The sequence below is a fragment of the Vicia villosa genome, unplaced genomic scaffold, assembly GCF_029867415.1.
Source record: "Vicia villosa cultivar HV-30 ecotype Madison, WI unplaced genomic scaffold, Vvil1.0 ctg.000248F_1_1, whole genome shotgun sequence".
Lineage (NCBI taxonomy): Eukaryota > Viridiplantae > Streptophyta > Magnoliopsida > Fabales > Fabaceae > Vicia > Vicia villosa.
The window spans coordinates 1,024,576-1,036,664 of NW_026705102.1; the positions used below are offsets into that span (position 1 = coordinate 1,024,576).

The 12,089-nt window shown below is 34.3% G+C and overlaps 2 protein-coding genes across 2 annotated transcripts; both read left to right on the forward strand.

The window, feature by feature from the left end:
• Positions 1-6,565: 6,565 nt before the first annotated feature.
• Positions 6,566-7,843, forward strand: LOC131625893 (uncharacterized). Its single transcript, XM_058896727.1, has one exon. The coding sequence runs from the start codon at positions 6,566-6,568 to the stop codon at positions 7,841-7,843; it is 1,278 nt and encodes a 425-aa protein (XP_058752710.1).
• Positions 7,844-8,433: 590 nt separating this feature from the next.
• LOC131625894 (uncharacterized) lies at positions 8,434-9,625 on the forward strand. Its single transcript, XM_058896728.1, has 2 exons — positions 8,434-8,688; positions 9,014-9,625. Exons 1-2 carry the CDS (start codon positions 8,434-8,436, stop codon positions 9,623-9,625), a joined length of 867 nt encoding a protein of 288 aa, XP_058752711.1.
• Positions 9,626-12,089: the final 2,464 nt, after the last annotated feature.

Consider the following 12,089-nt stretch of genomic DNA (forward strand, 5'->3'; position numbering starts at 1 on the left):
TGGCATTTCGAATAAGTCTCGATTTTTTTTAATTTTTTGATCAACACGCATATATGTGTTTTGATCAGAAATTTAAAATAAATCGAGACTTATGCTAAATGTCATGAAACTTTGCAGATAATTTTTATGTGTTATCATCTAATTTCTTGCAAAATATTAGCTAAAAAATCAGTCATATTCCAATATTACATTGTTTCTGTTTAGTGGAATACCAACGCTTAAAAAATTCTTATTTAATTAACCTCATGCAAAAAAAAAATTTGTGGAAGAGACCCTTATAATTTGATACACTAATATGAAAAAAAGTAAAGCATACCAGTCATTTTACAATCAACAGGGTTAAATTTCTCATTTCGTCACTTGAAAAAAACATTTATATGTGTTTTGATAAAAAAATTAAAATAAATTGAGACTTATTCGAAATGCCATGAAGATTTGCAGATATTTTATATATGTTATGATATAACTCCCTGAAAAATAATAGCCTAAAAATCAATCATATGCTAACATTTTCCTTGTTTCCGTTTTAAAGAAAATCGACTCGTAAAAAAATTCATATTTAATTCATCTCGAGTAAAAAAAATTAAGTTTTTGTGAGAGATATCCTTATAATGTGATAAAATTTATTGTAAAAAATCATGAAAAAAAACAAAATCTAGATCATAAAAATGATGTCTTTGAATTAGCTAGGAATTAGTTACAAATTAGCTACAGATTAGCTACAAATTCTGGGCTATTATATGATGTTCATGTTTGCGACAGATTTTGCAACGGAATTTCTGTCGCTATAAATAAAATTTATATATAAAATATTAAATGGGGACCAAATGCCACGTGGCATCCATGTCAGCATTTTTGCCACGATGGCAGTTCCACGTGGCATTGTCACGTCAGCTCTGTTAACGGACGTTGGCAGGAGGGACTAAAAGTGTGGATGAAAAATTTTAGAGGGACTATTCTTTGAAGGAAATTTTAGAGGGACTAAAAATAAAATCTCCTATGATAGGATATTGGAACCATAAATTGGTTCTTTTCTCATAGTCTATGTAATTCTCCAAATACTCAATTGGTTTGCTTTACAGAACCATAGTGAAAGTCACTCATTTAATCAAAACTTGTTCTACTCATGTGCATCTATGTCAGGGAGACTTAATTTGATATTTAAGAATGGTTAGAGTTAGGATTAAGTGTAGAAATCAAAATGTGCTTCGGATACTAAGTTACTTATGCTACACTTAGAAGGATCATACTTGAATTGAGTACTCTTAGTAGAAGTATTGAATCGACTAGTTGGTATCCCGTGCGATTAGGTGAAGTATCATGATTAATAGCCATATGCATATTTTAATAGAATTAAGTTCAACTTCAAGATTATCGAGAATTATTCACTATGAATAAAATGTTTGAATGAATCTTAGTATAACTATTCACTCTCAAACGATCGAATTGACGAGGAGGAACTTTCTACCATTTGGAGACATGTTTGAAATTTCTTTTATGGAATGAGTGGCATCTATAATAAGATATTAGTTCTCACTAGTTTTAGTATTAAATGACAAGGGTGACATTGACCCAACGAAAAATCTGTGAAAAGATGTTATGACGACGAGCATGGAACGGCCTATGTGGGTTTAAGTTTGAGGATATTAGGATAATGGAACCATAAATTCTATAATTTATTTAACAATATCAAAACTATTTCTCTATTATGTGAGTATGAGTCATACTTAACAATTTAAACCTTGACAAATGTCAAACTCCTATGAATATTTCCTTCATGATATCCACATCTTGGCAACTGTGATGTACAACACCTTCTTAACAATGAGAAACATGTAATAATTCAAAGTATTGCTTGAACTTGGCATTGGTGCCTAGCTTGGTCGAAGTATCAGTTGCTTGAACTTGGTCAAAGTATATCAAATCTGATCTAGTGCAAACTATAACATGCATTAAACAACAAACAAAACTAGCATAACCTCTAACATATACTCAACTTTTTCATGTATCTTTGGACACTGATCTAATGAGAGCTTAAAGTGATTCATCAATAGAGTTCTCACAATCTTTGTATGAATCATGTCAAATAGATTTAACACTTTTACAACATAGAATTCTAAGAGAGCCACAACTTTCTAGCGCTCATATCCATGTGAATTTTCATCCCAAGAATCTTAGTAGCAACGCCTAAATCTTCCATGTCAAACTCATTTTCCAAAAGGATTTTCAGTTCATCATGTCATCACATACAATAATTGGAAAATAAAAGAAACATCATCAAAGTTTCGAACATAAACATATCCCTCATACTCACACCCACTGTAACCATTTTGAAGCATGTATGAATCAAAGCACTTGCACCACTGCCTTAGAGACTACTTTAAACCATATAAAGACGTCTTCAACTCATAAACTAGCCCGCCTTGCCCAGTAACACTGAAACCCTTGAGCTTCTCCATGTAAATCTACTTATCTAAATTACCGTGAAAAAATATCATCTTTATATTCATCTGCTTTAAATGCATGTCTAAGTTAATAACCAAAACTAACACTGTCATAATAGAAGTATGTCTAATGACCAGAAAAAAAATCTTCATAGTCAACCACCTTCTCTAAAAAAACTTTAAATATATTCATAGTCAATCAACTTTTTTAGAAAAATTTAATATATCTTAACCATGACTCCCCTTCATCACATGTTACAAACTTTTTACCTAAAAAACATATCACCAACTTCTTAACATTCACATACTAGGAGCTTTTATCATCCAACTATCAATTGTATTAAGTAGAGTTTTATAGCGGAAATAAATTTAAAAAATATATAAATCAATATAATTTGAGCTTGAGCTATAAATATAACCCATATCACTCTATGTATCCGCGGTAAATATTTCTAAGTAAATAATTTAGATTTTTTTACTCAAATGCCAGTATTTTTAAAAACTAAACCAATATGTCACACTTTAACAAAAAATTCTAAAATACCACACTTTTAGAACAAGTTTGGTCATTCATTGGACGAGCCAATGAAAGAAATTATTTTTGTGTAGGCTCGTCCATTCATTGGCCGAGCAATTTATTAAGTCGGTTATTTTTAACTTTTTAAGTCTAGTCTCATGTTAACCGACTTAATAAATCTTATTACTATTTAAAATTTTAAAAATTATTGGAATTATACACTTGTTAAGTCAGGTCTTCAGTTAACTGAATTAATAAGTCCTGTTGCTATTTAAAATTTGAAAAATAATTTGACATTATACACTTGTTAAGTCAGATATCAGTTAACTGAATTAATAAGTCTAATTAATATGCTAAAAATTGAAAATTGTTAGGTTACATTTTAAATTTCGATCAAACTTATTTTATTGAAACTTGCAAAAACTAATCAAATCATATTTCAATTTTGCAATTATAGCTAGTATACTAATGTGACACATAAGACTGGAAATGAGTCGACTCGAGTCGAACTTGCTTCAGCTCGGCTCGACTCGTTATAAATTGGTTCAGTTTAAATCGTTAAGTTCATCTCGTTAGGTTCATCTCGCTTGCTTCACGTATTTAAAAGTCATTTTTAAAAAATATTTTTTATATATATTTGACATTTTTTTAAAATAAAAAATCTAGAAATAAAATAAAAATTATAAGATTGGAATTTAACTTTATCTCATAAAACTATTAATTCAAAAATTACACAAATTTTAAGAAATATATTTTGAAGTCTAATTCAAAAACTACTCAATTAAAACTAAAATTTATCTCAAAAATCAACAATTTCGTCTAAATATTTAGGAACCTTACAAAGTTAATGAAATAGTACACCAAAAACTACTAAAAATTGACAAACCTAAAGATAATATAATCTATCTCATATATAATCGAGTTGACTCATAAATCTAACAAGCCGAGTTATGTATAGTTTAAGTTCAACTCATTTAGTTAACGACTTTAGGTTTTCGCTCATATTCGGCTCATTTGGCTCATGAACCTAATTCAACAATTTAATTGTCGAACCGAATTCTAAATTATTTTTGAATTGATTCGGTTCATTGTCAGCTCTAATGACACCTATATGGGAGAAGTATCTTGTAATTGGTCCATTTTAAGGGGAAATACATGCCCCTTTTAGGCAAGTACAAGTAATAAAGTGTGAATGTTTGTTAAGCTGATTTGGTTTTTTGCAATCAAAGAGTGGTATTAGGTGCATCACTTATCTAGTGAATTGAGGTACATCCAAATAAGTGAATGTATGATCTAGGCATGACTTTTTTGCGGCTTTTGATAAAGCAAATTGTCCCAATCAAGATTAAGTAAGCATCTCATGAAAATTTGAGTGGACATATGATTCCTAAAGTTGCATGCTGCTAAAAGCATTTGGTATTACTTTTCGCACAAAAGCCAACTTTCCAGGTTTCAATGGATTTGTTGCTCCCTTTTCCATCAATTGAAAGGTTTGGTAGTAGGTCCGGATCTTTTTTAGTAACGCATCTATATGTTAAGAATCTTTATAATATTAATTGGAAACTGATCTCATTTTCAACTCATTGGTTTTTTTAATATATACTCACTCCCTTTTTTTTTAAGTTTCATTTTAGCATAAAACTTCAAACAAGATAGTGAATTATTAAAGTTGTTTTTTTCATTACATCATCGAATATTTTCTCTTTCCAAATAAATTTAATAATCACTCTCTTTTTTTAATGAATAGTTAAGTAATTTATTGAGAAAGTAAAGGTATAATCGACAAATTATAACATTAAACTATAAAAACGACACTTAAATAAAAATAATTTTTTTTATCTAAAACGACACTTAAAAAGAAACAAAATGAGTAATAATTTTGACAGAAAACATCAATTAGCTTTATATTGTTATTAAAGATATAACTTTTTTTTTCTTTGGGTGGTGTACTAGATATAAATTTATTTTATATTAATTAGTTATAATATTTTATTTTTTATTGATTATGTTTACACTCCAAAATAAATAAGTTACATGAACATTACAGTAGTCAAATTTTTCTTAGAAAAAATAGATTACGAGACCAAATAGGTTTTTCTCAAGTCCACTAAGATTTACATATATCATAAAAAGAGTCAATCAAATATTAGCCCTGAAATTGTCTATGTGCATTATTGATTTATTTTTAATTTCATGCTTCTTTTTAGTCCTTTATTGTATTTTGAGTTTTCTCATTAATCCCCTCACAAATAAAGTAAAAATGATTTTCATGTATAAAATGAAGGTTTGACTTAAGCCACAACCTAAATGATTTGAATCAAAGTGATTCATAAATCGATTCAAAATGTTAAGTTTGTTTGGATCGATTCAAATTAGATTGTGAATGGATTGTCATGGTGGAAACAGTGGTTTGACGTTATCAGACCATGGAAAGCGGCCGATGTGGACAGTGAACGTGTGTCTTGGTTTCGTTTTCTTGGTGTTCCTTGTCATGCCTGGAGTGTGGAAATCTTTGAAAAGCTTGCGAATTCTTTCGGGGTGTACATTTGCTCTGACGAGAGGATTGTTAAACGAACTGGTTTGGATGTTGCGAGAGTTTTGATTCGTGTGCCTGTTGATTACGTTTTGCCGGCTTCCATTGAGGTCAGAATTGATGGAGTGGTGTTCAATCTGAGATTAAGGGAGGAGGTTGCAAACTTGTCGTTGGCTTTCACAAAATCTCAGTCGGTTCGATCTTCTAAATCAGAGGATTCTGTTTGTGATGAAGATTCTGTCGAGGAGTTCGTTGCTGAGTCGTCTGAGGATGATGTTTCTCACCGGTATGGGATCAACTTCGAAGGTGTTGACGACGGGGAAGAGAGTTTGAGGTTTCAGAATTTTGGGGAAGAAGGTTTGGAGGGGGAGCCGAAGAGTCCGCTGGACAATGGTGTTAACAGCACAGAAAGGTTGGATGGTGACTACACGGTTCTGGGGGCTAAAAGTAAGGTTCCTCTATCCTTTGACCAGGCTATAGTGGCAGTTAGGAGTAATACGTGTCTGGATGGGGTAAGTGAAAATAACTTGAAGGCCACACTTTGTTTGGAAGTTAAGGAAAAGCAAAAGGAAATTAGCAACGTGAAACTTTTGTCTGACTCTGTGGGGCCCATTTCTTTGAGGAAATCCCTTTTTGCTAAAAAGGTCAAATATAAAAAACTTAACTTATCTCTTGGGCTCATTAAAGGGAAAAGGGGCAGGCCCAGGCCCAATTTTCGTAAGAAAAAATGCCCATTTGCTAAGGAGGGGAAAAAACGCTGATGGGTGTGGCAAACTCGGAGTCTATTTCTGCTGAGTCAGTTTCTACTTCAAAGAGACCTTGTTCTGGTGACGGTAAAGAAACAGGGTTGGTGTATGGGGGTCAATCGGAGGAAACAGTGATTTGCAGAAACAATAGCAGAATAAAAGAGAGGTTGGGGTCAAACATAGGAGAGAAACTGTGGAAAATGCTATCGGAACTGGGTGCCGAAGCTGCTGATTCTAAAGAAAACTATGTATCTAGGATCGATGAAATGGAAAGCGATGTCAAATCCAAAAAATTGAAGAGGATAGAGAACATCAATTTGTTATCATGATCATTAGCTCTCTCAATTTTAGGGGAGGCGGGAGTAGCGCAAAGAGACGAAGGGTCAGCCATATCATAAACAAAGGTAATGCAGATTTCTTTTTTATTCAAGAGACAAAATTACATTCGATATTTAAGTCTTTCACTGGTAGTTTTTGGAGGAATAGCAATATCGATTATTCTTTTTTGCCGTCTTGTGGAGCGTCGGGGGGAATTCTGTCTCTGTGGAATACTAATTCAATTAAGGTGCTGTGTAGTTTTGGTGGAGGGGGGTTTTTAGGGGTGAAGGCTGTTTGGAAGGAAGAGGTGTACTATCTTGTAAATATTTATTCGCCTTGTTCTTTGGTGGAGAAGCGTTTGTTGTGGGGGAAATTACTCTCTTTGAAGTCTAAATTTACTGATCGAGAGTGGGTCATTGGAGGTGACTTTAATGCTATCAAGAATAGAAGAGAAAGAAATGGGAGTTCAGCTTTGCAACCTAGTTGTGAATGGAGGGAGTTCGCGGAGTTTATTGATTTGAGCAATTTGATAGACATTTTGTGCAAAGGAAAGAAATACTCTTGGTTTAGTGGGGACGGGAGGGTTAGAAGTAGGATTGATCGCTTCTTGGTGGCGGACAAAGTGGTTAGTAAATGGGGAGTGGTCGGCCAATTTGTAGGGGATCGTGATGTTTCGGACCATTGCCCGGTGTGGTTGGTTTATGATAATTCTAATTGGAGACCAAAGCCTTTTAAATTCAACAATGAATGGTTTGCTAATAAGGATTTCTTGTCTTTCGTGGAGAAGGAATGGCAATCGTTTTCGGTGGAAGGGAGGGGCGATTTTGTTTTAAAGGAGAAGTTGAGACTTATTAAAGAGAGGTTGAGATGGTGGAATTTGAATGTTTTTGGGAAGATAGATTTGGCGGTCGAGGAAGGTGTGCGTAACTTGAACGAAGGTGATGAAATGGTGGATGAGGAGGATGTCGTGGAATCTACCGTAGATGTTGATAGGAGAAGGAGGGCATCTAAAGATTTTTGGATGAATTTAAAGATTAAAGAGAATATGTTAATCCAAAAATCGAGATTGAAATGGTTGAATGATAGAGATGCGAATAGTAAATTCTTCCATAGGGTTATGAAAGCGAGGAGAAGTCGGAATCACATTGGCCCTATCTTGACGGATAGAGGTTTTGTTGACTCGGTTTTGGAAGTGAAAGAGGAAGTCTTGACTCACTTCGAGAAAAAGTTTTCCGAGGTGGTGAGGGGGAGACCGATTTTGGAGGGGATTTCGTTAGGGGTTTGAATCGATAGGAGAAATAATCTCTTGAAAATTCTTTCTCGGAGGAGGAAATTAAAGAAGCTATTTGGAATTGTGAGGGTTCGAAAAGTCTGGGGCCCGATGGTTTTTCCTTTTTGTTCATCAAGAAATGTTGGTTTTTTTTTTAAAGTGGATTTCATAAATTGTTTCGAGTGCTTCCATAAGGAGGCTTTGTTATCAAAGGCTATAACTTCTTCTTTCTTGACTTTGATTCCTAAATCATCAAATCCTTTGGGGTTAGATGATTATAGGCCTATTTGTTTGGTGGGATGTGTGTACAAAGCCATTTCCAAGCTTTTGGCGTCGAGATTAAAGAAGGTGTTAAGCTCGGTAGTTTCGAATTGTCAATGTGCTTTTGTCCCGAGTAGACAACTTTTGGATGTGGTATTGGTAGCTAATGAGGTGGTGGATATGGCGAAAAAGTAGGGGATGAGTTGTTTACTTTTTAAGGTGGATTTCAAGAAAGCTTACGATAATTTGTGTTGGGACTTTCTTAGATTCATGTTAAGAAAGATGGGCTTCGGGGAGCTTTGCTTTGGATGAAGTGGATGGAGGCTTTGATTTTCATGAGTAAAATGTCGGTGCTAGTGAACGGTAGTCCTACAAAGGAGTTCGTGATGGATAAAGGGTTAAGGCAAGGAGATCCACTTTCGCTGTTTCTTTTTGTAATTGTGGAGGAGGGCTTAAAGGGGTTAGTTAGCAAGGCGGTGGATATTGGTGAATATGTTGGTTTCAACATAAGGAGAGCTTGTAGTGTGGACATCCTTCAATTTGTGGACGATACTTTATTGATAGGAGAATGGAGTTGGAAGCAAGTTTGGGCGACCAAGGTTATTTGAAGAGGTTTTGAAATGGTTTCGGGCCTTGGGATCAATTACCACAAGAGCAAACTTATTGGTATCAATTTGAGTGATCATTTCTTGGATTTTGCCTCTAATTTTTTGTCTTGTAGGAGGGAGGAAAATCATTTCATCTTTCTTGGTATTCCCATAGGTATTAATCCTAGAAGGATTTCTTCTTGGAATGGGATATTGAGTAAGCTAAAATCCCGGATTTTGGATTGGAAAGTCCGCTTGCTAAGTTTTTGGTGGTAGGCTCACTCTTCTTAAATCCGTTCTTTGTAGTCTCTCGATTTTTATGCTCTCTTTTTATAAGGCTCCGAAGAAGGTTTTAAAGGATATCACGAGGTTACAAAGCAATTTTCTTTGGGGAGGGGCGGGTGAAGGAAGGAAAATTCATTGGGTAAGTTGGAAGACTATTTGTTTACCCATTGAGAAGGGCGGTCTTGGTTTGCGAAGGATTAAAGACTTTAATTTAGCTTTTCTCAATAAATGGCGTTGGAGGATTCTTGGTGGTTCGGAAGCATTATGGTACAATGTGTTGAAAGCTAGATATGGAGATATTAATCTTCATGTGGTTTCTTTTGATGCAAAAAATTCTAAGAAGATTTCAAAATCTTCTTGGTGGATGGACATTTTGTCTTTGGAAAATAGTTACACCGATAATTTTTTTGTTGATAATTGTAGGTTTATTGTCGGTAGAGGTTTCAACATTTCTTTTTGGAATTCAAGGTGGATGGAGGATATTTGCTTGATGAAATCATTTCCGGTGGCGTCCAACCTTTCGGATTTGAAATTTTTGTCGATAGCTTGCATGGGAGGTTGGATTGATGATGTTTGGACTTGGGGGGATTTTGGTGTCCGGAATCAAAACAGCCCGGCTGCTGTTAGAGAAGTGCAGCGGCTGCACTTGTTGTTAAGCGAGTGACAACCTGTCTGTGCTTTAAGGGACGGTGTCATGTGGTGCCCGGATCCGGCCAATGGTTTTTCGGTAAGAAGCTCTTACGGTTTAACCAATTTATATAATGTTCCGTTGGGTCCGGATATGGAGTTTTCTTTAGCTTTTAAACTTATTTGGAAGTTGGATGTTCCTTCAAAGATCAAGTCCTTTGAGTGGAGATGTTTTATCAATAGAATGTCGACCATAGATCTTCTCCTCTTGAGAGTTATTTCCTTCTCTTCTTCTAATTCTTGTGTTTTGTGTGGTACGGAGGCGGAATCTTTGGTCCATTTTTTGTTTGAATGTCACGCGTCTATTTTAATTTGGAAAGACATTGCTTCTTGGATTGGTTTTGATGGTTATGTTATGGATTGCCCCTTAAGTAGCTTTATGTCTTGGTATGGTTTTTGCAAAAGCAAGAAGGTGAACATAGATAAAGAATGAATCGTTTGGTTGGCAACGTGTTGGTCTATTTGGAAGCTTAGGAATGGGATCATATTTTGGAATGATCTTTGGAACATTTTCGATACCGTTTGGAGCATCAAGGCACTCATTTGGAGGTGGTCCTTTATTGGGAAAATTAATTGAACCAATTATAACTTTTATGAGTTTAGCAAATCCCCTTTGTTATACCTTTCCTAGGTTGTATTTGGTGATTAATTTTCTTTTGTTTCGAGCTTTGCCTCACTTTTTTGTAATCGGTCGTTAGAACTTTTGGTTCTTTTTATATAATTTCTTGATTACAAAAAAAGAAAGATTGTGAATGGGTTTAATGAGGTTTTTCAAATTCATGTTTTCTATTCTGCTTGTGGGAATCGATTCACGCACTTGTTTGAATCTATTCAAAGAGATATTTCAATTCATCGTGTTTTGACTCTGTTTGCGAGAATCTATTCAAATGTTTTGGTGATCCAAGTTAAGCATTCCTTTGAATCGATTCAAGAAATATTTTGATCAAGATCGTGATCCTCAAGACATTATCATTTAGGACAAACATCAAACATTTGAATTGATTTGGTACCAATACATTGGTCTTCTTTTTTTATATAACAATTTTGACATTTAGGTTGTTATTTCTTTAAAAAGATGTATTTAGGCAGGGGTGTACTAAATATAAAAATTATCATATTAATTATTTACAATATTTAATTTTTTTTATTGATTGTGTTTTCACATAAAAATAAACATGTTGTTAGTAAAATCGACAATCGACTGAACATTGTAATAGCCAAATTCTCCTTAACAAACTCAGAGTTAATCATTAACTTCATCATTATCAAAGAGGAAATGTCATAAAAGAATAAATGGCCCTCCACAAAACTCTAAGAATGACAAAGTTGGAGGCCTTTCCTAATGATTCTATAAATGCATCCATATATCTATTTGAACATTCCATGTTTATGACTATTTTCTTTATGAGAGAACAAATTGAGATGTGATAGAGAGTTAATATAGTTTATTTAGTATTTTATATTAGTTGTTGTTTTGTAATAATTCTAGAATGTTCTTAGGATCTTGTAAGGGTATTGAATTGGGCTTTTATGAGTTTGAGTTTTATTTAATTATCCATTAGGAGTACTATATATGTAGTCCTTGAGACATTGAAAAGAATATCAAAGAAATGAAATGAGTCTTTATTTTTATAGCTTAGTTTTATCTTTCTCTTAATTTTTCAGCTTTTTATAATTTTATTAGATTTAGGGTTCTAGCTTCCTAACATTGGTGCTTTCATCCTTGAACTTCAATCCTTCCATGGCAAATTCATACTACCAATCTTTCACTCCTCCATATGTTACTGTTCCATCACCATTTTGTTATCACTTCATTTCTCCTCATTACTCTACTGTCACAACTATACCACCTATATCATCTAACCCACACACATCATATCCACCTTCACCCAACCCATACATTTCATACCAACCAGAACCCCAAAATTCCAATTTACAATCAGAAATATTTTACCAAGACCTGGAAACTCTGAAACAATATTTGATTGAAACTCATGAGTTATCAAACAAATATAGAGAAGAGTTGAAAGAACAAATCCAAAATCTTTCTGATTCATTCAAAAAGTCACAAGAAAAATGGAAAGCAAAATATGCATTCAAGAGAACTATAGAGGAACAGACAGAAGAAAAAGAAAATTCTGGTTTACACATAATTTCTCCGGCGAAATTTCCGGCACCTTCTCCGGCGAAATTTTCGGCGGTGTCTTCTCCGGCGAAATTTCCGGCGGTGTCTTCTCCAGTGAAATTTCTGACAGCACCTCCGGCGACTCTTCCAAAGACAAATCCGACATCGTTTCGGGTGAAAACTCCGGTGACTCTTCTGTCATCAACGCCGGTATCTCTTCCGATGAAATTTTCCGATTTGCAACTGCCTCCGGCCAAACCTCCAGATCTACAATTTTTACCGAAAAAGTTATTGGATCTGAAACGACCATCACCGA